Genomic DNA, 25,794 nt, shown 5'->3' with positions numbered 1-25,794 from the left:
GTGGTGACTTTAGTTCGGGCGCTCAGGGAAGAATTTTTGGACATTTACACTGGGCTCAGGATGGCAAGAGAGAACCAGGCATGTACTAGTGAGGGTTAGGTAGGTGGAGGATTTCACTCAGGAAGCAGGTGCAGAGGCCCGGGGGCATCTTATTGCATCATTCTGCTTTAGCCGGAATTGTCATGCGCATGATAGCCTGGGTAGCTCTTGGTCCTATGTGGAGAGCCCGTTATCTGCGGGTTTGCTGTGCATACATTAAGGCTCACAAAGCTGGTTTACTGGGGTGGAGTGTGTATTTACTCTGTGGGCTCTCTTCCTCAGCTCTACGTGTCCTCAGAGAGCCGCTTCAACACTTTGGCCGAGTTGGTTCATCATCACTCAACTGTGGCAGACGGGCTCATCACCACTCTCCACTACCCGGCCCCCAAGCGCAACAAGCCCACTGTGTACGGCGTGTCCCCCAACTACGACAAGTGGGAGATGGAGCGCACGGACATCACCATGAAGCACAAGCTGGGAGGAGGCCAGTACGGGGAGGTGTACGAAGGCGTGTGGAAGAAATACAGCCTCACCGTGGCCGTGAAGACCCTGAAGGTAGGCCGGGGCCGCGGGCTGGGAGGGGCTCAGTGAGAGACGGCTCGTCGTCTGCGGGTGTGCAGAGGGGCCCTTTCCAGGGGGCTGCCGGCTGCACAGAGCCGAGGGGTCCGTGGGTGCCGAGGAGTTGACTCTTGAATCTGTTATCATCTGTTTCTTTGCACTTTGAGTCACTCTCATAATCTCAGTGTGTTTCCACATATGGTGAGGGCTGAGAAGTGCTGTGGTTTTTGGTGTAAAAAGATGAGTCATTTGGAGAAGTTTTTTTCATTCGATGGCAAGAGTCTTTTAAAGCCGTGGGTTTCCGTTCTGTTTGTGTGGCATTTGAATCACTTCCTATTGAGAGTTAAGGGAAGGAAGGAAGGAAATAAAAACCTAGTTTTGAAAGGAGATTTAACCAAAATGCGTTTGACATTTCTGTGGGTTTTTGTTGGCAGCTTTGAAAAGCAAGTGCTATTTGTTTCTAAGCAGGTTCCAGTTCTCTTTATTGTGTGTCCAGACTTCTGGAATTAAGGACACATTAAGGCAGCGGTTCTCAACCTGTGGGTCGCGACCCCTCTGGCGGTCGAACAACCCTTTCACAGGGGTCGCCTAAGACCATCCTGCATATCAGATATTTACATTATGATTCATAACAGTAGCAAAATTAAAGTTATGAAGTAGCAACGAAAATAATTTTATGGTTGGGTCACAACATGAGGAACTGTATTTAAAGGGCCAGAAGGTTGAGAACCACTGCATTAAGGCTTCTTACTAACGAGGATCACCTGCCCCGCCCCCTTCTTTCTTGTTATCTGTGACTTTCATCCTCTCAGCTAATGCATAGTGTGGCCTTTCCAGGCGGCTTGTTTTCCTTTTGAAGTTCTTAGAAATCTTTAGGATGCCCAGGGAAGGAAGTTTTAATTTGCAGCCTTCTTCCCTATGTGATCCGCGCTTTACCTATGGCGAGAGTGTCCCCTAGTGTTGACCTGCATGATTTTCACTTGTTTTAAGTGAACGACTGTGTGGGCGGACGTGTGCGCAGAAACTGAGAGTCAGCCCCTTTTTGCAGCTAAAGGAAAGGAAAAGAACTGGGAACATCCCCTGCTGAGAAAATGGACCCAACTCTGTGTACGCTTCTCAAACGGCAGTCAGGCGCACGCAGCGAGACCGTGCGGCCAAAGCGCTCGCTTTTTAGTGACTCCGTCACCCTCCTGATATCCTCACTCAGAGGCACAGGAAGGTGGAAATGACGATTTCTGATTAATAAAAAGCAACGCTTTAGAGAAAAGATCACATTCTTTAGGCCTAGCAACCAAAAGAGCTTCCTGACACTATATTCAATGTGTCCCCTGAGATCTGTCCTGGGGCCAAGACTGACATTTAGGTGTGGGGGTGGGGGTGGTGTGGTTTAGGGTCACCTTGTGGACTCCTTTGTATTTTCCAGATGGGATTTTTAAAATTTAATAAGCATTTATGAGTTCCTTATTTTTGTTTGCCAGACCCTGCGCTTAACACTGGGGTTGTGAAATGAATTAGACAGAGGTCTTCACTTCAGGCTAGTCTAGGTAGTTAGGATGGTCTAGTTAGTAGTAGGCAATCTAGTTAGTAGGAGAAATGAGCAAGTATATCAGTAATTGTAGTGAGTGTGACAGGACCACGTAAGGTATGAGTGTGGCACTGTGTCACTTCACAGGAGTGAATGGAGGGGCTGCCCAGTGAGCTCTGCTTGGTGGGGAGGAAGCATGGAGGAAATCGGGAGCCAGGACCATAGTGGAGGTGCAAGCCCTGGCCAAGGGAGCAAAGGTCAGGAGAGACAGGTGGAGGGCAGAGAGGGCACAGCCAGGGGGCTTGAACCCGGCTGAGGAGCTGGGCTACTATCCTGGAGGCAGTGGGGCCCCTTGAAGGGCTTGATGCACAGGAGTAGGATGATAGGCTTTGTGTTTCACAGAGATGGCGACATTGGTGAGCCCTAGAAAGAACTAAACAGCCATTGCCCTGCCGCTTACAGACCAGGGAGCACAGAAAGGGGTGTGTGCTTGTGCTGCAGCACCTCCATTTAGCACTCAGTTGTGGACTTGGCCCAGGGACACTGGGCCTTGACCTGTTAAAAGCCAGGGTGTCACCCACACATTTGCCAGGATTTGCAGAATGAAACAAGGAAGACTAAAGGTACAAAATACACTGGATTTCAGTCCAGGCAAGACTTGCATGAAAACTTTAAAAAGAGGTAGAGCGCGTGCAACTTGAAATGTGAGGGAGGCCCAGCTGATGCTGTGGTGGTGTTTTCTGAGCAGCTGAAGAAGGGGGTTTCAGAGTAGGGACTTCCTGCAACTCAGAGGTGCTGGTAGTTTCTTATGCCAGTGAATCAGAATGATCTGGAATGTACTTCTCTAATGACTTATTTTTAAACTTTATTACATGCTTTTAATGATTTTCCCCAAGAGCCTTATTAACTTATGGTCCCAAGGTACAGGATCCAGTTGCATGGAGTTCTGTGAGCAGTCACCCCAAGTGGTAGCCATTTAGGGAAAGGAAAATGCATCATTATCTTGAGGGATGTTAACCCAAAACATGGTACTAAGTGACTACTAAATAAATGATCCCTCCCTCCCCCTCACACTGCATAAAACATCTCTATGTTCCTCACTTCTCAGATAAGATTGTGTCAATACTTGGAGCATTTATCTCCACTGTGGAAGTTGAGGTCTTTGAGTGGACTCTAAGTGACAGTAATGGCTGACATGTACTGAGCTCTTACCACGTGCCTGGGAGAGTTCCGAGTGCCTTGCATATATCATCTCAGTTAAACCTTACAACAACTTTAAGAAAAGGGTAGTACTATTTCCACCATTTAAAGATTGAAAAAACTGAAGCAGAGGGAGTTTAAGTAACTGGGCTGGAGTTACACAGTCAGGAGTGGCAGAGCCGGGCTTTAAACCCAGACATCCTGCTCCCAAGCCCAGTGATTATGATGTTGTCACTCAGGTTCTTATTCTCCATAGACCACAAAATATATACATAAACCACAGTTATGCATCGTAAAAATCACCTTTTCCCCTCTCCCCATTCACTTCCCTCATAGACTGTAGCCATGATCTGCCTTTCTCTTCAAGACTCCTTGGAAAACCTTGGAGCTCCAAACCAGATGGCCCTCCGCTCAGTGCCTCTTTGTGCCAGACCCCAGTGAACCCCTAAGTCAGTCTCTTCCCTCATCCCAGTCCTGCCAGGGATGTATTGTTGTATTGTTGGCCCCTCAAAGGGCAGAACCCGCAGGGGGAGCAAGGACCTACATTTAACCATGACTCCTTATTGAACCACCAGGCAGCCTTGGCTCCTATACCTTCAGGCACAAGGAAGACCAGAAGAAAGCAGGAGAAAAAAAAGGAGGCACTAGGTTGACCCCTATGGGTGGGAAACTGGAAATACAGCAAAGGCCTACTGATGGGGAACTACTAGTTGGAATTTTGACAATATTCCGTAGGTCATTGGCTTGACTTTACCCTTGTTAATGGCAGGATGTGCCTAAGAGAACCAGTTGTCAGGTACAGAAAGCCCCAGGTTTCACATGAGTTGTGTTCCAAGTTAGTTTGTAAGTCAGTTTTTTCCTATGAAACAGCTGTGTAAGTTATAGAATTTGGAAAAGACTACTGTTAGTCTAGTTGGGGTGTTATGATTGAATCATAAGCTAACTAATTTACCATTAAAATAGTGGAACATAATGTTGTTATATGTTGACTTAAAATTGTACTCAGTTCTTTACCTATTTTTCAAACAGGTAAGATATGCACAGCCTCCTCCTTGATTTTTGTGTCTTTCCAGAAATAGTCCGCGTGTGCATGATTTTCAACCATGCGGCGGCATGCTAGACACTGCCCCGCACCTTCTGTGTCGACTTCTCGTAACTTGACGGTTGTTCCTTGTCATACACGTCAGGTTGTCGCACTTGTGTGGCTGTGTTTCAGGACGTACCAGTCTCGGTGGGCATTTGTGTTCTTTCCAGGACTTGACTGTCACAAGCAGTGCCACGGATGCTTCTTGTTTGCACGTGCTGCTGAGTGGCCTGCTGGGTCCCTCGAGTAGAACCACTGGATCCAGGGCCACGTGCGTTTACGGTTGTGACCTACTCCCAGGTGCTCCCAAGGAGCCCGCCCTTTTGCACGCTGCCGGCGGTGTTGAGGACGCGCGGCCTCCTGTCCCCTCACCAGCTCAGTGTGTTGGGTTTTATGTGTGTTATTTCCCCCCAGGAAATCGGTTCTATTGGAGAGCTCCAGGAACGAGCGGAGGAAGGGCTCCCTGGCAGCACTAACACGGGACAGTCCTCGCAGTGGCTCTCTGGCTTCTCGGGGGGCCGTGCACCCGGAGAGGCCGCGCAGCGGCGCCCGCTGTTGCTGTGCGCACTGGGCCTTGGGCGGCGTCTCTCCTGGCTGCGGAGCGAGCCTGGGTGCAGCGGCAGCATGTGGGGACCAGCGCTCTGGGGCTTCCTCTGTGAGGTGGTTTCTTGTGGAGGTTCGCTTGGCTTCAAGTCCCCTGTCTGCTTTGTGCCGCACCTTCCTCAGCAGAGTTGTCTGCCCCAGCCTTCCAGTGTTTTAAACGTGTTGACCCCGGTCCACCTGACGGGTGAAGGATGGTCCTCCCTGTGGTTGTAACCCTGCTCACCTAAAGCGCCAGAAATATGTGGAAACTGATCTCAGACAGAAAGAAGCCCTGGTCCAGGGCAGTGAGAGCCCTAAAAGCTGTGCAGCAGGACGTGGAGCCATTTTTAAACTTATTTTTAATGACGTAGAATACGCACTCTTGGAGGTGAGCCAGTGAGCACACAGATGAAGCTGGTTAGAACATACCTGAGAGATGTTGAGTCTGGGAGAATGTATCTGTGAGAAAGACAAAAACAGTGTTGAAGAGCCAGCCTGTCTTAGATACAAGCAGTGTATTCAGTCTCCTTCTCAGGAGTGGAGACCAGCTGTCTTTATAGTAATGAGTTCCGCTGGCGGAGCACTGACCGCGGCCTGGGCACTGCACGGGCACTCTGCACGAGGGGACACTGCTGTTCTCTCCTCTTGTAGACGAGAACGCGGCAGCGCGTGCTGGCCTCTGTGTGATCTGTTCTGTAAGTCGCTTGTCATGGGTCCACAGGGGCAGAGCCTGGTCGGCAGAACTCACCAGCGTCTGTTAACCTCTCGGCCGTGCCAGCCAAAAGTTCACCCGCACCTGGGCCGGGCCAGCAGTCCTTGTGAAGAGAGGCCAGGTGACCCTCCTCCCTAACAGATGAGCCTGAAATTCACAGCTTTTACTCAAAGTGTTGCCTTCACCCTAATTAATCTGAGCAAGTTTTATTTTACTATATAAATGGAAGAATTCTCTTCAGAAACATGGTGGGAAGTTTTTAAATGGAATTGAAGGAATGTAAATGTCGCAGGATAGCACCAGGGACAGGTCTATCTTAACATAGCGACATGCAGTGTGCCGTTAGCAGTTCACATTATGAGTTGAAGCAGGTGAACCAGCAGAGGGAGACAAGTTCACACTGACTGTCCTGAAAGGAAACAACAGCCCGGATTGAGTTATGCTGTTCACACAGGTGCAGGCATGTGTTTGAGTGAATGAAGAGAGAAAGGCGACAGAGAGGAGGGAACAGTACAACCTTTGAAAGTTGCATTGTTCTTTTGTGCATGCCCAAGTCTCAGGATCTAGAACATGGTTCTTTTAGAGAAGAGCCAGTAGCTATAAGAGCAAGTGATGTTTCTGAAATTATTTTCACTGTGCGTGGTTTTTTACATGGCGTTTTAAAATAAAAAAACTCTGCGTGTCTAGAAAACTTCATGGGAGAGCGACTTTTTGAACATATTGTTGGCCAAGCAAGATTCTTAAAGCCCCTGGTCCTACATGAGCAGCCTTGAGTCTCCGGGTCTGGCAGGCGTTCGCGCTTTGACATGAGCCTGTCAGCTGGTAAATCAGGGCACTTCACGCCCAGAACAGCACGGTCGGCTGAGCGTGTTAAGGGGTAGACAGGACTCGAAGAATTAAACAGCTAATGGGGTGGCAGCAGGGATGAGTCCCTTTCCCCAGATAGCTTGACGCAGAGACTACCAACCATGTTTAATTGACATTTAGAGCAGCTCGCCATTTTTAAAGAGCAATAAATTGTTTCGGAGTTTCAGTCTCACAGAGCCCTAACTAAGCAAAGTGATAATGGGCTGACACATAACTCATTGGTCACGCTTCACTTGTAAACACAGTAGACCAAAAGCAAGGAAGCGCTGAGCGGCCGGCCCGTCCTCTGGAAGTCTTCCCTCAGGAATGTGCAGTCAGGTGAGGACGGCATCAGATCAGGGTCTCCCAAGGGGCAGGAGGAATCTAGTTTTCAAGAAGTCACCCCCCATCTCCCATGCACTCTTTCTCTTCAGTAAAACTCAAACTCCACGTTGAAACTTGGAGGGTGGTGTCATTGGCCTTTATAGCCAGGTTCTCACAGCAAACAGACCATGTCATTTACCACCACCTGCTTCCTGTGTTGCAGACAGTGGGTTCTTTAAGTCAAAAAGAGGTTTACCCAACAGAAGCCACAACAAGGCTCTGGTACAATAGGGTCTACCACAGGGCCAGGCGCCGCAGCGCTCTGCACTGCAGCCCGGAGCAGTGATTTCAACCCTTTTCATCTCACACATAAACAGATTACTAAATTCAGCACACCAAAAAGCATATTTTTCTGCCAATCTGACCAAAAAAAAGGTATAATTTTGATTCATTCACACCAGATAGCTATTTTTGTATTGGTTGTTGTCATTTTTTTATTTGACAATCTAAGGGAAAAGAGGTCTGTGCCCTTGACTAAATAGACAGGTATTGCATGTTTTAAGAATTCTTGCAGCACACCGGTTGAAAATCGCCGGCCTAGACTCAGAATATGTGAGGAAATGCAGAAGTGTCTTACATTTGCTCTGGGCATTTGCTGATGTCTTTGTCTCCCCTCGGCATTCGGATACTGCGAACTTGCTGCCCTGAGGGTGGTTTTAGGATCTGAGTAATTGACCTGGCAGAGCGGTGGCTGCTTCATTAAGCGCCCATGACACCACATTCTTTAACAGTGTCACGTGCTTTGTTCCTGCCGTATTTTGAGACATCGTTCTTCTTTGGTAATCCAGTACCTTTTGTATCATCAGGGTCTCTTCTCCTAAATCAAAGACACATTTCAGATTCTTTTTTTTTTTTTTTTACATTATGCATTTTAGGACCCCTTGAAAACTCGCTGTTCCTTAGGGAACTAGTACCACGTTTGTGGCATTTGCCTGTACACATCTCCCTTACCCCCACAAACTCCACAAGGTGATGGAAACAAATATGGTCTGTGCCACCAGAAGCAAGTCACCAACATATAGAGGCTAGCCCAGATGTGTTGCCCTGGGGGAAATCCAGAAGTTCAGCACCAAAGCGGGAACTCCTTGGTGCTGTTGAGGTGATCAGCAGCAGCGCTGGAACCTGTCCAGAGCAGTGTGGGGTTGAAACTGGTTGGCCAGGGGATTGTTCATCGAAGCTCCAGCTCGTACTGACCATTGACGCCGCACTTTCCCACTCAGACACGTTCCTTGCTGAGATAATTTCACCACTTTTTTTTCCTGCAGGAGGACACCATGGAGGTGGAAGAGTTCTTGAAAGAAGCCGCAGTAATGAAAGAGATCAAGCACCCTAATCTGGTACAGTTACTTGGTGAGTGCGTGCAATAAACCCTCGGGGTGGTGCAGGTGCCGTTAGAGCAGAGGTGAATGGCTGGCGAGAGTTTGATTTGGACATCTGTTCCCTGCCAGCATTCAACCATTGGTTAAGGAGGCCTTTGTGGGATTGTGTGTGTCGGGGGGTTTGTGAAAGAGAGAATGTTATTACTTTAAATTGATACCTAAAAGCATTCAAATCTCAAATTGGCTTCTGAAACTTAAGAATTTTTTTTGAAGTATGTTTGTATTGATTTCAGAGAGGAGTGGAGAAGGAGAGAGAGATAGAATCATCAATAATGAGAATCATTGCTCAGCTGCCTCCTGCATGCCCCCTATTGGGGATCTAGCCTGAAACCTGGGCATGTGCCCTGACCGGAATCAAACCGTGACCTCCTGGTTCATAGGTTGATGCTCTACCACTGGGCCTCACTGGTCTGGCAAAACTTAAGAATTTTTAACGTTTCTTCACTGGGTGATTCTGTAAGTAGACATAGCCATCAGACATAACCATTGAGGGTAAACAACGATTTAGGCCGTTTGATGTGGGTTCTGAACTCACTGATAGCCTCTTCCTGTAAGTTCATTGACTTGAGAGGGAGACAAGAGCATGAGCATGCCCCTCCCACAGGAGCACAGTCTCAAGTCACAAGTGCTTGGGGCCCTATTAGAAGTTGGAGCAGAGTCAGCATCCGTTTCAGAAGCATTTTCCTTCAGTGCCAGTCCTTTCTGACACTCGTTCAGTTGGGAGTAGAGCAGCGTCCTGAAGCCCTCAATGTCTTGTTGGCAGGGGTCTGCACCCGGGAGCCCCCGTTCTATATAATCACTGAGTTCATGACCTATGGGAACCTGCTGGATTACCTGAGAGAGTGTAACCGCCAGGAGGTGAATGCTGTGGTGCTGCTGTACATGGCCACTCAGATCTCATCCGCCATGGAGTACCTGGAGAAGAAAAACTTCATCCACAGGTAGGAGCCTGGCCACGCAGCCTCCCCACAGAGCCAGGGAGTGAGCGGGGGTCAGGCATCCTTCTAGAAAAGCCCAGCCTCTGAGGCCTTCTGGCCCGGCCTCTTCTGGCTGGCAACACAGTAGACCTTGAAACAAAGGCAAACACTGAGTCCTGACACTGCCGGCTTCGGGTGTGCGGAAGGCCAGGCCTAAGAAATACCTCACTTTGGAACCATTTTGAGCTAACTAGAAGATTAAATGAGTCATAAAAGGCGTCCTTCCGAGTAATCGCGGCTCCCTCTGAAGTGGAGTGCTCGCTGTTCCTCAGGCCCGGCGTGGTCCTCGTGGCCTCTTCCGGAGGCAGTGCCATTGCTTTCACACACATTTGCGGTAATGGCCAGTGCGTGGGTTTTGTTTCTACGTGGGGTTGGTTTTCCCCTCCCTTCTCTTTATTATAATTTCATTCTCCACTTAAGTTGCTGTCATCTGGGTCAGCAGTGTTTCCACAATTGTCAGAATTGTGCGTCTGTGGCTCTAAATGAAGCGCCTTTGCTGTTTTAAAGCCTGGAGTGTTTTGACCTTCAAGTGTGCCACAATTATCTTGGTCTTCGCATTCTTTGGTGGTGGAAATGGCTTCCTAGCAAAGTGACAGCCAGTGCAGGACAGAGCTGATGGGCTTTGCCGGAGTCTTTTATGCAGGATGTTCTCCATGCCACCGTGGTGACCTTTCCTACCCAATTAACGAGTATGAAACCTGCACAGGAGATTTCACAGTGAGGAACAAGGGGAGCATGTGTGAAGTGCTGCGCTTCCTTGTACGACGGATTTTCTATGCTCCACGAGACCCTGATTCAGATGCGCTTGTCACTCAAGAATGTGAACCCTCTGAGGCTGCAAATTGAGATTTCCTGACTTCTGGTTTGCCTTGCACAGCAAGGTCCATTCCCTCTTCATTCAGGCAAACTTCAAATCCTTTCCCAAAATCCTGCTAGGCACAGCTCTTCTGTATTTAATTTCCCTCTGATTGCTGCTGATGACGCTGTCCTGTGCAGCCATGGCTTTAGCTGCTGCCTCGTCTCATTGCTCCATTCCTGTTTGCCTGTGATTTCATAGCTAATGTTCTTGAACCAAAGATTAGACTCCTACCTCCCTGGTAGAATCAGGAGGCAAAAGGAAGCCAATTGTACAGGAGAGAAGTTTCAGGAGACATTTGGATGAGCATCAGGAAGAAAGAAGAAAGTAGAAAACACAATCTGGGTGAAGGATGCTATGGGCTTTATTTTATTTTGTCCTGCCAAGTCTGGAGAGGACAAGCGGAGACTCACTCGGCTATACGTTTCTCCCGGCTGAGGACTGGCCTTTGTTTTTGTTCCTGGCATAGAGCAGTGACAGCCAGACAGACACTTAGGTGACACTTACATTCTCTAGGCACCAGTGGAAGCACTTTCCATAGTAATGAATTATCACTCACAACAGCCCTGAGAAGTAGGCGCTGTGATTATCCTTTTCATTGATGAGTGAGGTAACTGAGTCCCAGGTAACTACCTGCTCCAGGCCGCAGGGCCAGGGCCCGCTCCGGTGCCCCCGGCTGCCTCTCACCATGTTGGGATCCCAGGTGGTTCTGAGGGCCGGGCACTGCTCCCTGGCGGAAGTTAATGTAAGTTTCCTGGGACCAGACTCCCTTTTTCCATTGTCGGTGGTGGACTTGTGAGGCTGGAAGGCAAGCCAGCACCTCTCATGGATGAACTCTTCTCTTTCCCAGAGACCTTGCTGCCCGGAACTGCCTGGTAGGGGAAAACCACTTGGTGAAGGTGGCCGATTTCGGCCTGAGCAGGTTAATGACAGGGGACACCTACACAGCCCACGCCGGGGCCAAATTCCCGATCAAGTGGACCGCGCCTGAGAGCTTGGCCTACAACAAATTCTCCATCAAGTCCGACGTCTGGGGTAAGGCCCTCAGCTCCCTCCTCGCCCGCCCAGGGTGTGGCTTCTTTCCTGTTGTGTTTGTTTTGTTTTTCTCTTGCTTTTTGACTGTCTCTTTCTTGCTCTTTTACCCCTCCCTCCCCCATTATTTAATTCTCTTTTTTGCTTGTTTCTTTTTCATTTAAAAGTCGTTTTTTCCCTGTTCTCTCTCCAAAATGAAGTAAAAATGAGCTTTTTCTTTCAAAATAATTTAGGTTAACTTACCCTTTATCTTCATTCTAAGTTCGCTGCTTGGTTTTTCGGGGCACCTAGCCAGCCCTGCAGGGAATGCTCTGTAGTTTGGTTTGGGCTTTCAGTAGGCTATTACCCTCTGAAGCCTCGTGACCATATTGTATTTTTACTTTCTTAAAGAACTCCTTAGGGCAAATTGTAAGCCTACCCTAAAGAAGACAGAGTTGCCTAATGAGCGCCGTTGGCCCCCATCACCCAGCTTGCTGGTCACCACCTCATGGTGCTCTTGCATCCTCTGTGCCCCGCCCACTCCACCAACCCTTATTTTGAATCAAATTCCAGGCATCATATTACTTTGTCCATAAGTATTTCATTGTGAGCCTCTTAAAGATGGCATTTTCATCCTCATAACTACAATGTCCCCCTCCAAAAATTGACAGTAATTTCCAAATATTATCAAATATCCAGTTAGTGTACAACTTTCCCATTAAATCATAAAAGTAATACTTTTTGCCCTGGCCACTGTCCCTCGGTGGTTAGAGCGTTGGCCTGCACACCAAAGGTCTCGGGTTCGATTCCTGGTCAAGGGCAAGTAACTGGGTTGCGGGTTCGCAGTTATTTTCCTTGTTGATACCCAGGCTGTCTCATCTTTGGCTGGTGGGAGCTTCACATTGCTCCTAGTCCCTTTGACAAGACGCTTGTAGCTTTCGATAGTGCCTGTGATGTTTCCCCTTCATTCCCTGCCCTAGACCTGAGCCACCCATTTCTCTAGGGAGGAGTCAGTTCTGCTTCCTTTAATGGGATTAGGAATGTCAAGGCTGAACTAAGGGCCTGCAAAACTTTCAAAGATTTTGAATAAATATATTTTGATTGATTTCAGAGAGGAAGGGAGAGGGAGAGAAAGAAACATGATGAGAGAGAATCACTGATCGGCTGCCTCCTGCATGCCCCACACTAGGGATCGAGCCCATAACCTGGGCATGTGCCCTGACCGGGAATCGAACCTTGACCTCCTGGTTCTTAGGTCAATATTCAACCACTGAGCCATGCTGGTGGGCAAAGATTTTGTAAGATTCTTGTGAAGAGTTGGAAGGGACCTTAGCAATATCTCATACTCCAGAAAGGGGAGGCGGCCTGCCTTAAGCACATAACTAGTTGGTCACCGAGTTAGGAGTAGACATGGCCTCCTGACATCTAGCTCTGGATTCCTTCCACACATGTCCCAGCAAGATGGTCACGTTACCTACCAGACCCTGGAGGGGCTCATCAGCGCAGCCCTCTTCTCCCTTCAGCGTGTTCTGGTCTGTGGGGGTGAGTGAACTGAAAGTTTCATTCTGTCCTGGGCTGTTAGTAATTAAGAGCCTGGTAAAATGTCAGTGGCTGGCCTGTTTTTGAAAGTGTAGCTTCTGTCTTCTACACAGGTAACCAATTTTAAATGCAGAATACTTAAATTCTGCACATTTCAAATAACCTTTCTCATTCTTTTTTCCCTAGCATTTGGAGTATTGCTTTGGGAGATTGCTACCTACGGCATGTCGCCCTACCCGGGAATTGACCTGTCCCAGGTGTATGAGCTGCTAGAGAAAGACTACCGCATGGAGCGCCCGGAAGGCTGCCCAGAGAAGGTCTACGAACTCATGCGAGCATGTGAGCCTTCCCCTGCCAGTTCCAAAGATTGCATGTGGGCTTTGTAAAGCATTCCACTGTGGGAGTGTGTATGTAAAGCAATTAGTGAACGAATTTGATACATATTTTTGCAGACTTTTTTTTCTTTTCAGTTTTTCTCTATCCTTTTATGTATGAGGGTTTTTTGTTCATTTTTTAATACAAAATTGGGATTGATGCATACTTGAATTTCTTTTTAATAAATACCAACTCCTGGGCCTACCTTCACACATCTGTAGTAGTAGGTAGATACTCCAGGGGACATTTATCTGGTTGGTTTTAGTATATATATAAAACCATTCCTGCAACTTTCTTTGCACTTAGAATCTTTCCATGTCCATAGTTTGGAGATGTCTCTCCTCCCCACTTAATTTTATCTAACTGTTTAGCATCCCATTAGGTGATTTATTCATTGCTCTTTTCATGAACATTTAGTTACACATTTGTTTAGGATTTTGCCATAAGCAAGGCGGAGGGAGTACCTCCACACACCTGCATTGTACTGGGATTGCTAAAAGTTGAACTGTTGGCTCAAAGGGCTATGTGTATTTTAAGTTTTGACAGATTTTGCCAAATTGTTTTTTTTAAAAAAAGTTGCACCAACTTATACTCCCACCAGGCTACATCCTCACCTTGATCAGTCCTTCATCCTCCTTTAATCTCGTTGGCTAGCATTTGTTTACTAATGAGGATTTGGGGCTTTGATAATGGTGAAGTACGGGTAAAGTCGAAGGCGACCTATTTGGCTTAGTAAATCTGTGCACTTGCTAGAGTGGGGTTGGGAGACAAATATTTGTAAATGCAGTTCCAGCTGTCAGCATCTCTCTGGGGTTTTACAATCCATATTCCTGCGAGTATCTAGTCTTTTTAAATTCTTAATGTCTAATAGGACACAATGGCCTTCATCACTTCACTTGTCACACCAAAAGGTGGGGAGCAGGAGTGGAATGCTTCTTTCAATTCTAGACTTTTCCTTCAGAATTGCTAACCACACACTTGTTATTGTTAGCAAGGCCTCCTGGGTGGTCTGACTCGGTCTCATCTGTCCAGGTTGGCAGTGGAATCCCTCTGACCGGCCCTCCTTTGCTGAAATCCACCAAGCCTTTGAAACAATGTTCCAGGAGTCCAGCATATCAGATGGTAAAGTGCCCGTCCTGGGGGTGCCTGCCTGGGTGGAAGGTTGGGGTAGGAGGGATGGTTGTAGGGGACTCCAGCCCTGGTCCTTTAGTTCACTTCCAGGGAGAAGTGTGCGGGCCAACAAGTTATCTGAGACCAGAAAGCTGGACAGAAGTGTTGAGTGTGGAGCTCTGTCCTTCGTAGCCATGCAGAATTCTGAAAACTATAAGTGTTGTTTCCTTATCATTTGTACCTCTTTTCTGTAAATGTGTGTAGATGACCACTGTTATTTTAAAAAGAAAACCACACCAATAGTGACACCGTACTGATGGCTGCTGGTGTGTGTGTGTGTGTGTGTGTGTGTGTGTGTGTGTGTGTGTGTTGTGGTTTTGGTGTTTCTTAGAAGTGGAAAAGGAGCTGGGGAAGAAAGGCCTGCGAGGGGTTGCAGGCACTCTGCTGCAGGGCCCCAGAGCTGCCCACCAAGACAAGGACCTCCAGGAGAGCCACGGAACACAAAGACGCCACCGACCTGCCTGAGGCGCCCCACTCCAAGGGCCCGGGAGAGCCTGGTATGTCCCTGCCCCTCCCCACGGGAGGCCCAGGGCCAATGTGGCGCGTGGGAAGCAGTGAGTGGGACCTGCACAGAAGGGCAGGCAAATCCCATGTTAGTAATCTCTCCCGGAAGCACACCTACCCCACCCCCCGTGAACCATCAGGAGCCATTGGCTTCAGCGGTCAGTCAGTCAAATAGGCAGGGATGCTTATGAAACCTGAGGAAGAAGCCCACCATTTCATGTTACTCACAGTGTGGCCCAGAGCGAGTGTCCTGTCTGGTCTCTGAGAAGTGAGAGGGAGATGGGAGTGGTTCAGGAGGATTCTCAATATGGTCAGGGGCTGGATCTGGTGCCTCCTGTGTGCCAGGCTCTATTTGGAGCCAGGCTGCTCTGATGTAGCAGTTGTCCCCCTGCCCCCCAACCCTAGAAGTCTGGGTCCTCCTGCAGACCAGTGGAACAAGAGTGCCGGAGGCGGGCCAGCATCTGGTTTGTAGGGGATGCTCTGATGGATCACAGACTAAGTGGGAAGGGACGGGGCAAGCTGGCAATATGGGATGTTTTGCCACAGCAGGACCTATAGAACCATGATTCCCAAGTTTTTTTGTTTTTAATGTTTTTATTGATTCTGAAGAGGGAAGGAGAGGGAGAGAGAGAAACATCTATGTGAGAGAGACACATTGATTGGTTGCCTCCCGCATGCACCCCGACTGGGGCCGGGGTTCAAACCTGCAACCCAGGTATGTGCCCTTGACCAGAATCGAACCTGCAACCCTTGGGTGCGCAGGCTGATGCTCTAACCACTGAGAATGCCAGCCAGGGCACACCCTCTGTTCTACAGATGAGAAAGCTGAGGATGAGCAACAAGAAGTAACTTGCCCAGGCCTTGCTGAGCCCAGAGCCCAGACCTCTTAGAGAGTAGGAGGCTAGCTCGAGGTGTCTTGCCCGCTCAGGAGTCTTTAGTTGGACTTGTTGAACCTTCCCCATGTGTTTCAGATCCTCTGGACCACGAGCCTGCTGTGTCTCCATTGCTCCCTCGAAAAGAACGAGGTCCCCAGGATGGTTGCCTAAATGAAGATGAACGCCTTCTCCCCAAAGACAAAAAGACCAATTTGTTTAGCGCCTTGATCAAGAAGAAGAAGAAAACGGCCCCAACCCCTCCCAAACGCAGCAGCTCCTTCCGGGAGATGGACGGCCAGCCAGAGCGCAAGGGGGCCGGGGAGGAAGAGGGCCGTGAAGTCAGCAACGGGGCGCCTGCCCTCACACCCTCGGACACAGCCGAGCCAGCCAAGTCCCCCAAGCCCAGCAGTGGGGCTGGGGTCCCCAATGGAGCCTTCCGGGAGTCGGGAGGCGCAGGCTTCCGGTCTCCCCACCTGTGGAAGAAGTCCAGCACGCTGACCAGCAGCCGACTAGCCGCCAGCGAAGAGGAGAGTGGCAGCAGCGCCAGCAAGCGCTTCCTGAGGTCTTGCTCTGCCTCCTGCGTGCCCCACGGGGCCAAGGACACAGAGTGGAGGTCGGTCACGCTGCCTCGGGACCTGCAGTCCACGGGAAGACAGTTTGACTCGTCCACTTTCGGAGGGCACAAAAGCGAGAAGCCAGCTCTGCCTCGGAAGCGGGCGAGCGAGACCAGGTCTGACCAGGTGGCCAGAGGCACGGTGACGCCCCCACCAAGGCTGGTGAAAAAGATGGAGGAGTTGGCTGATGAGGTTTTCAAAGACACAGCGGAGTCCAGCCCGGGCTCCAGCCCTCCCAGTCTGACTCCAAAACTTCTCCGTAGGCAGGTGGTGGTGGTTCCTTCCTCTGGTTTGCCCCACAAGGACGAGGCCGGGAAGTCCAGTGCCTTGGGGACACCTGCCGCAGCTGAGCCAGTGCCCGCCACCAGCAGAGCAGGACCAGGTGCACCTGGAGGGACCAGCAAGGCCCCCGTAGAGGAATCTCGAATGAGGAGGCACAAGCCCTCCTCCGAGTCCCCAGGGAGAGACAAAGGGAAGTTGTCCAAGCTCAAGCCTGCCCCGCCACCCCCACTTCCAGCCTCTGTTGGGAAAGCCGGGAGGCCCTCTCCGAGCCTGAGCCAGGAAGCAGCTGGGGAGGCCGGCGCCAGCGGGAAAGCAAAATCCACGGCTGTGGTTGTGGATGCTGTAAACAGTGACGCTGCCAAACCCAGCCAGCTGGGGGAGGGCGTCAAAAAGCCTGTGCTCCTGTCCATGCCAAAGCCTCAGTCATCCACCAAGCCAGCGGGGACGCCGACCAGCCCAGTCCCCACTCCCTCCACTTTGCCATCAGCATCCTCCGCCCTGGCAGGGGACCAGCTGTCCTCCACCGCCTTCATCCCTCTCATATCGACCCGTGTGTCTCTTCGGAAAACCCGCCAACCTCCCGAGCGCATCGCCAGCGGCGCCATCACCAAGGGTGTGGTCCTGGACAGCACCGAGGCCCTGTGCCTCGCCATCTCCAAGAACTCGGAGCAGATGGCCAGCCACAGCGCCGTGCTAGAAGCCGGCAAAAACCTCTACACGTTCTGCGTGAGCTATGTGGACTCCATCCAGCAAATGAGGAACAAATTCGCTTTCCGCGAGGCCATCAACAAACTGGAGAATAACCTCCGGGAGCTTCAGATCTGCCCGGCAACCGCGGGGAGTGGCCCGGCGGCCACTCAGGACTTCAGCAAACTCCTCAGCTCCGTGAAAGAGATCAGCGACATCGTACAGAGGTAGCAGCAGCCAGGCGTCAGGCCAGCCAGAGCCGCCTGCAGTGTGTGAGGGCTCCCGTGCCCATGACGGTGGCTGATACAGGACCTGTGAGCTGGGACCTTGGCCCCGGAGCTGAGGGCCACCATGGAGTGTACTGCCCTACTACCTACATTGTGCACCGACTGTCCTCCTGCACTTTCCTCCTCCTCAGCCCGCTCTCTGAGCCTCTCTGTCAGAGTTCTGTCTGTGGGTTCCGCCTGGTGGACTGCAGTCGGCACACCAGCCCCTCCCCACGGGGGGCGTCAGGCCTGCCCTTCGGCCAGCTGTGAAGGTGGTGAGCGCTTCCTCGCTGTCTTTCTTTCTGGGGGATTTCCTCTGGCTATGCCTTCGCCTCCGTTTTCCCCAACAAGAAGTGCCCCGAACGGGAGCTGTGTCACCAGGCCTTGGGAACTGTGGCCTTCACTCACCTGGTGGAGGGAGCCTGTACCCTCACCCTCCTCGCACCTCCTGTGCTTCAGACACGTTCCAGCTCTGCATCCTGGGAAGCTGTGCTGGGGCTGGGGCTCCCCATTTCCTCCCGTGAAGGACAGCTCTCACCTGGGGGTGAAACAGGTGCTAGCACAAGCCAGCCTCTGGATCGCAGGAAGGAGGGGGACTGTCCTGTCATCCTGCTGCGTGTCCGCGAGCCCAGTCCCAGTTCTCTTGTGACACTGCTAATTCTGGATGGAAAGCCCAAGTCTGCCGGGGAGCAGGGCTGCTGTCCAGCACGCAGGGGCAGGGGCGGAGGGCTGGCTTGTGCGAACACTGGTGCTGAGGTGGCCCGGCCCCGGCCTAGGCAGGTCTTCGGTGGCCCAGTGTTACCTTCCCTTTGAACTTGCAGGTGCCCGAAAAAGGCACTTGATCTTGATTTCTGACGGATCTCCATTCCCTCCCTTGTACTCCCCTAAGACAAAGTAGATTCTTACAGGACTTTCTCCTTTGTGACAAGCCTGTCTTCAGTTTTCTGGAGTTCTTGAAGCATTTCAAAGCTCTGCTCTCAGCACAGCCGATACAGACGTGGGCACCAGCACACAGACGGGAGGAGCAGGACCGGGCCACCAAAGCCCCACTAGTGTTGGTTGCACCCTCGTGGGCAAATGTCTTATTTAATGACCACAAGCAACACTTAGCCATCAGGGATGAAGAAAACCACAAAGAAATGAAACCCTAGAGTGTCTCGAAGAGCCGGTGTGGTGTCATCTCCCCCTGCGCTGCCCAGGACCAGGCTCGGGGCCGGGGCCCAGGCCTCCTTGACAGTGACCTAGAGCAGCTACTGAGGAGCGGGCAGGCACCTGCTGGGTCTCTCTCCAGGCCCAGAAGCAACCTTTGGAGAAACCAGGAGAAACCCGCCCTCTGCTCCCCACACCTGCCCGTGACCTCACGCAGGCCCTGTTTTTACACTAATCACCCGAACTTGTATCTTATTTCTCTGGATTGTTTGATACTGTTCTCACAGCGCATCACCTCTTTGCCCCCTCAGACTGCTGTTCTGCACAGACTGAGGGAGGTGCTAGCATACCGCCAGCGGCCTTGCAGACAAAGCAAACCGACCCCAGGCCCCTCGCCTCCCGTTTCTGTGAGGTACTGGCCTCCTTTCTTCACGTGACGTGCCACTATATTTTGCATTTATACTTTGGTATTACACTCTTGTAGACTTGCTCTTTTATAAATGACGTGTAAATAGTTTTCCACTCCCCTCCCTGCTCCAATGCCTATGGTCTCTCTCTCTTGTTTTTGGTCCAGTACATTTTGTTTCTGTATATGACTTTGTTTTTTGAATCCACATCTCTCCTCCGTAGTATTTTTTAAATAAATGTTTACATTAGAATGTGCGCGGATTGCTTTGGTCTGTAACTCTTCCCTGTTGTCCAGAGCTGTGGTGTGGGTCGGAGGGAGGGCGCCCTTGCTTTCTGGAGGGGCTGGAGGCCCCGTGTTGGGTTTTATGGGGCAGAACAATGGCAGGATCCCAGCAGGATCCTGCGGCCTGTGTCACCTCGGCCGGCCGTTCTCAGGCACTTGCCCTGCCCTCGTCTCCAGCCCTTCCTGTGCCCTTGACACTTCCTTGCCAGCAGCCCAGCTCTTGTCAGTGGTGCTCTTAGTAGGGCCACTGCTGACTGGCATGGCAAGGAAGACAGCCCGAGGGCTGAGTCCACTGTCAGGCCGCCCAGCATCATGGAAATGGGAGGTGTCATGTCCCAGTTCCTCGCTGGCCTGAGAGAGTTCATCCCTCCGCTGGTGCTCTCTCCCTTCGCCTTTGAACTCACTTTCTGCCGCTGCCCTCAGCCCCGAGACACCCCGCGCTGTGTTCACCACGCCAGGCGCCATTGCTTTGTGTGTATGAGGACAAGCAGGGCCTGCTGCCTGCGAGGGCATGGAAATACCACCCTGGGCCCCGCCTCGGCCTCTCCCAGCCCCCAGGCGGGGGCTGACTTTCTCATCTGGGTCTCCATCTGACACCGCTGACAGCCAGGAAGTGGAGTCGGGGCAGTGAGCGGCGCCCTGTGGTAATGATACTTATTAAGCCAGCAGGCTTGTCAGAGGTACGGATCCTGCTCATAAGGCACAGCGATGCGTGAACCTCCTCCCCCGAGGCCTTGGGCGCAGGACGGGTGTGCGCCGCGGGGTGGAGGTGAAGACGCTGCCTGGGACGGGTTTGCAGGAAGCCGCTTGCGCAAGCCGAGGTCAGGTCTCCCCTCGCTTCACCGAGGAGAAGGCTGAGTCCAGGCTGGCTGCAGTCTGTAGTGGTTGAACCATCACTGGGCCCCCGCTCGCCTAAGTCCAGCTTCTCCGCGGGCATGAGTGACAGCTCTCAGGTCTGAGAGAGGGCGGGATGGTTTTAACGACAGCCTCTGTGTCGGACGTGGACTGGTCGCGGAATTGACACAGCAGCCTCTTTGACAGTGTGTTGTAAGACCCTTCTCCCAAATAAGATTCTTCCTTGTAATCACCTGAACTTAAACTTGGGTCTGAACTTGTTTGGGTCACAGAACCCCTTGAGAGCTTAATGCACACTGACTCTAGCCCCAGAGAAACACATGTGTGCGCACACAACAGTTCTCAGGTAATTGTGAGTTCTGCCCTCGAAGTCCAGGACCAAGGAGGACCCAAGGGCCAACCCTGCCCATAGGGCCAACGCTGTTGCCATTGTTACCACAAAACAGCCTAAAGCGTCAATTTTAGGATAGGCACATGGTGTGTTCATGTAGTGGAATGTTCTGGAGCAATGAGAATGAACTCGGCACTGCCACACCACAAATGTAATGTTGAGCAGAGGTAGCCACACGAACTGGTGATGCCGGAGCTTTCGTCGCTTCAGTGGGCGCGGCTCATCTGCGGGATGGTGTTTGGTGTCAGGGTGGAGGGTAACCTGAGGGAGGGGTCATGCCAGGCTCGAGCACAGGCAGCTCTGGGAGCAGACGGTGCTCTGCTTAGAGTGGTGCTGGCCGCCGGGGTGTCCCCTGGTGAAAGTCCCTCAAGCTGGACGCTGCCAATTGGAGCACATTCTCCAGGTGCTGTGTTTCAGTGGGAGCTTTCTCAACATCCCAGCTCACGTGAGCACCCCAGCTGCTTACAGATGTGCCCTCCGTTACCACGTGCAGCCCTCATGCCTGTGTCCTGTGAGGGAGGCTCTGTGGCTGGGCTCCTTTGATGGGTGCGGAAGCTGAGGCTCAGAGAGGTGAAGAGCTCGCCCGAGGTCATCCAGCACGTGCGGCCTAGTGCTGCTGTGCAGGACTGACGTTCTGACGGTGCAGGTGGCCACAGCACGACTCACAGAGACCTGTGCTCCCGGGCCAGCTCCTCCCTCCCTCCCTCCCGCATGGAAGAGAAGCAGTTAAGAATTAGCTCCCCCACGTTCTTGGGTTTCAAGGTATTTTACAGGAGCCGTTCCCAAATCGGGTGCTCTGGGAAACCAGTTTCCAGGTGTCGGCGCAGAGGACACTCGGTGGGACAAGCCTGACCGACCACTGTGTCCCTGTCCGAGCCTGCCCTCATCCCTGGTGCTCACCCAGCCTCGTGGGCGGGGCTCCAGCTCCCCGCTCGCTCGGAGGGTCACAGCGCCCCATCTGGGTTGGGTCTTCGGTGGAACGTGTCACGCAGCGTCTTGGGCACGGGGGCCAGTTGGGACGCGGCGGCCCTTTGTCCACTACAGCAGCTGCCTGATGGCTTCCTGCCCCCACGAGCCTCTTCTTCTCTTAAGCAGTTTAATTAGTATTTCAAACACATGGGAAAATATAGACGGAAATATTCCCCATCCAGGTGTGTAGCTAAATAAAGACCTTTAGACCGACACCCAAGATGAAGACTTTTTTGTGTTTGAAGTAAACTTGGTGAGCGATGCCAACTGCTCGGGAGCCTGCGCTGGAGGGGAGCTCACTCTGCCTCCAGAGCTGTTTGCCAGGAGCCTGTCCGTCTGGAGAGGAACCTTCCCCACCACGGAGAGAGCGGCGGGCGCGGGAGTAGCGTGGGAGGCCCCAAACCTCCACAGAGCCCGTGGGGTCGAGTGGGCTGGGTTAGAGAGGAGGGTAGCCACACGGATCGGGAGTGGATTTAACGGGCGAGAGCCCTTAGCAGCTGGGTTGTGCTGATTTTCAGGGTTATTGGGTGCGGATGTCCTGGCACCTGGGAAGGGTAGCCCTGTTGTTGATTCCTGTTTAAAGGTGGGAGCCTAGTGACAGGACACCCATAGCCTTGAAGGCCGCCTCTCCCCTTCACCTCTGCTCTCCTCATCAAGGTTCCTCTAATCCCGTGGTCGGCAAACCGCGGCTCGCGAGCCACATGCGGCTCTTTGGCCCCTTGAGGGTGGCCCTTCCATAAAATACCACATGCGGGCGCACACGTACAATGCGATTGAAACTTCGTGGCCCATGCACAGAAGTTGGTATTTTGTGGAAGAGCCAGTATTTTGTGGAAGAGCCACACTCAAGGGGCCAAAGAGCCGCGTGTGGCTCGAGAGCCGCGGTTTGCCGACCACTGCGTCTAATCTGACCCCACAGGAGTGTCGCAGCCTTGGTGACTCCATGGCTAATAATGGCTCTTCTTGTAAGGTGTGCGTTTTCAGGTTCTCAGGTGGGAATCAGCAGGTGAGGGCCGGCCAGGGGCCCTTGCCGCTGTTGGTCCTTGGTCTGTCTCACGTGGTCTCGGGAGCACGCTCTGTGGTTCCCGTGTGTGTGTGTGTGTGTGTGTGTGTGTATGTATGAGCTGATGGTGATCCAGATTGCTGTCTCCCACCCCCGCCTTGGCCAGGTGGGAACGCGCACCCACGGTGAGACGGCTGGGCTGCCATGGTGCTTGTCCCATCTGCCACCCTAGGACAGGATCTGAGCGCCGGAGCTGTCCTTTATGGACACGCGGCTTGTTTGCTTGAGGTTTGTCCTCCGAGGCTTGAGGGCTGAGTGTCTGCCTCTGTTACCAACAGAAAAAGCCCCGGGCGGCGGGGGGAGGGGGGTTCCATCCCCATGGGACCATTACATTAGCAGGAGGAGCCCTGGATCCCCCCTCCGTGGACATGGTGGAGGTGAGAGGATCATGTGCCTCCCCCGGGCACCTGAGCCGGGGCAGCGGGGAGGAGCATGAGCGCCAGGGGGAGGCCGCTGGCCGCAGCCTAGCCCATCCCATTTCACCACCCCGTGCGCCCCACTCGGCGCTGGTGGCTCAGAGCTGTGCACCCCTCAGTGAAGCGGCTCTCTAGCTGCCAAGGACGGAGCGCTGCTGCTGGGGAATGCAAGTCGCTAATAGACTGGAAAACACGGCGAAATGCGCCACGGTGCCAAGCTGGGTCCCGCCCAGCGTGGTCCTAAAAGGCTAATAAAAATCCACCAATTAATTGTGACAGCTCAATGGAAAATTATTCAGTTGCGAACAGGGGCAAGCAGCAGCTCCCAAGGAGGAAGGGAGATGTTGCCATGGTAACATCAATACAGGTCTTCTCAGCAGTTGAAGCAGCCGGGGAGTGAGAAGCGTCAGACTGCAGAGTCTGACACAAGACAGGTGTGTGTGTGGGGGGCGGGGGGCGGGGAGGGAGAGAACACACCAGAGCAGCGTTAGTAGCGATGCCCCACCTCGCCCCAGGCTGCAGCCCCTCCAGCCTGAGCAGCCGCCCGGGCAGAGAACTGTCTTTCAGAGTGCTCCCCGCTTGGAGGAGACCAGGGAGGGGCAGCCGAGTGCCGGAGGAAATGCACCGCGTGTGTTCCCCTCTCCCTCTGACCACGGGCATTTTACCAGCAGCCAATTAGGGGGTGCTGGAGGTGTGCAGCTGCCATCTCCCCAAAGTGCAGGCACTGGCAGCCCAGGAAGGCCAGGTGCCCAGGGCACAGAGGACCTCGAGGCGAGAGGCAGGCAAGCTTTCCCTGAGCGTTTGCAGTTGTTACCGCTTTTATTTCAAAAGGTGCACACACCACATCTCATATTCGGAGCATTTGCAGTGCAGCCTTGCTGCAGCAGAAACGTATTCTTTGTCCATCTCCCACGAGACACTGGACAAAGACGGTGCCACCGAGCAGGGCGGTCATCGGGAGGGAGTGGGCAGCTGGTTCGGAAGGGCGTCTCGGCACCGCAGCAAGATTCTTGCCGGAGGGAACGTGTGTTAATGGGGTGAAGAACAAGATTCTCATTTCTAACTTTCAGAGCCATACTCGGCCCAGTGGAATGCACTCATCCACCATTGCACTTGGATGTCCGCTCCGGACATCACCATGGAGACTGTCAAAGCTTTGATTGCCCCACTGTGATCAGTCTTCCTACCTGTAGCTCGCAGCCCACACAGCCAGCTGCCTGTTCATGTTCACGACCAGCAGGGCCCGAGGGCCCTCAGACCCGCCGCAGGGGGCAGCTTGCTTTTGGTCACCTCCTTTTGGACACGACGCAGGTTTTTGCTTCAGCAAAGTTGGAAATCAAAAGCACCACTTAACCAGTCCTCCAGCTAATCATTTATTACAGTAATACCACCCCTTTTCAGGCTCTTGGAGGCGGGGAGGGGGCCGAGGGGAAACCCTGGGCAGGCTGCCCTGGGCCCTTCACCGCCGGCCGAAGCGGAAGTGGAAGCCGCCTTTATTCTTGTTGTGGCCGCTGATCTCGTCGGCCAGGGTCCCTAACTGGCTACCAGCCTTCTTGCCATCAGCCAGGAGGGAGCCGGCTTCCCCAAGGCCGTCATCCTGCCTCCTGAACCGGAGCCCGAAGCCGGCACGCGCTCGGCCTGACATCTGCAGCTCCTTGGCCATGGCGAGCAGGGCTTGTGGGTGTGGAGCTCTCAGCCTCCGCGGGAAGTGGGCTACGTGTCCCCCCGCCAGGTCGGCCCAGCTCATTCCGCCTCCAGTGTCACCCGTGGTGTCCATGGGCGCTTCTCTGTCCGGGAGAGGAAAGCAGGCGGCCAGCGGCAGGAGGAGGAGGCAGGACAGCAAGTGAAGGCGCACCATCTGGCCCAAGAGGAAAGAGGGAAAAGTTACAGGCTGCTCCCGTGGACCCCGCACAGCACTGGTGAGCTACTTCCCAGGGCCCGGCAGCCATCAGAGGCGTAAGCTGGGGCTCAGCGGGGCCAGCTTGCAAGCAGCGGGAGGAAGTGTCACTGCGTCGGGGGACCGGGCCTGTATTCCATAGCAGGTGTAGGCGCTGGTTGCACCAACTAGCTGGTCTCCCTCTCCTGCCATCTCTGGGTTTGACGGCAGTAACAGTGGAGGTCTCATCCCACCGCGGCCGGAGTGGCTCACAGCAGCACACAGGCAGCCCAGGAGAGCTGCGCAAATTTGGGTTCATTCTTCTCTCATTGTAAGTATTGACTCTTGAGCCATATCCTCTCAGCCTCGGAGCAGCAAGTTTATAGCACAACCTCTCGGTTCCAACTTGGTAATAAATGGGTCCCGTGAAACTGTTCAGCTGGGACGCTGCTAATGTCTCTCACTTGGAAACCAGTTGCTCCCAAAAGCAGGAAGCGGATTTGATGAACCTGGTCTAACTCAGATACCCACCCGGAGAGGAGTGTGTAACTCAGGTACCCACCCGGAGAGGAGCGTGTAACTCAGGTACCCACCCGGAGAGGAGCGTGCAACTCAGATACCCACCCGGAGAGGAGCGTGCAACTCAGATACCCACCCGGAGAGGAGCGTGCAACTCAGATACCCACCCGGAGAGGAGCGTGCAACTCAGATACCCACCCGGAGAGGAGCGTGCAACTCAGGTACCCACCCGGAGAGGAGCGTGTAACTCAGGTACCCACCCGGAGAGGAGCGTGCAACTCAGATACCCACCCGGAGAGGAGCTTCTAACTCAGATACCCACCCGGAGAGGAGCGTGTAACTCAGGTACCCCCCCTGAGAGGGGAGCGTGCAACTCAGATACCCACCCGGAGAGGAGCGT

The 25,794-nt window shown here is 52.7% G+C and overlaps 2 protein-coding genes across 2 annotated transcripts in view; one reads left to right on the top strand and one right to left on the bottom strand.

Annotated features, from left to right (window-relative positions):
- Positions 1 to 19,277, top strand: part of ABL1 (ABL proto-oncogene 1, non-receptor tyrosine kinase) — a 42,782-nt gene extending 23,505 nt beyond the window's left edge. Inside the window, 9 exon segments of the mRNA XM_006105667.3 lie at positions 322 to 594; positions 8,196 to 8,280; positions 9,073 to 9,250; positions 10,993 to 11,177; positions 12,879 to 13,031; positions 14,100 to 14,189; positions 14,569 to 14,627; positions 14,629 to 14,734; positions 15,713 to 19,277. Coding sequence (XP_006105729.1) covers positions 322 to 594; positions 8,196 to 8,280; positions 9,073 to 9,250; positions 10,993 to 11,177; positions 12,879 to 13,031; positions 14,100 to 14,189; positions 14,569 to 14,627; positions 14,629 to 14,734; positions 15,713 to 17,430 — 2,847 coding nt within the window. The 3' untranslated portion in view covers positions 17,431 to 19,277.
- A 5,037-nt stretch (positions 19,278 to 24,314) lies between these two features.
- Positions 24,315 to 25,794, bottom strand: part of QRFP (pyroglutamylated RFamide peptide) — a 4,455-nt gene continuing 2,975 nt past the window's right edge. Inside the window, exon 2 of the mRNA XM_023746635.1 lies at positions 24,315 to 24,857. Coding sequence (XP_023602403.1) covers positions 24,459 to 24,857 — 399 coding nt within the window. The 3' untranslated portion in view covers positions 24,315 to 24,458. The remainder of the gene's footprint in view (positions 24,858 to 25,794) is intronic.

The sequence above is a fragment of the Myotis lucifugus genome, unplaced genomic scaffold, assembly GCF_000147115.1.
Source record: "Myotis lucifugus unplaced genomic scaffold, Myoluc2.0 scaffold_713, whole genome shotgun sequence".
NCBI lineage: Eukaryota > Metazoa > Chordata > Mammalia > Chiroptera > Vespertilionidae > Myotis > Myotis lucifugus.
Note: the sequence above shows the minus strand (reverse complement) of the source record. Positions and strands in the feature narration are given on the sequence as shown.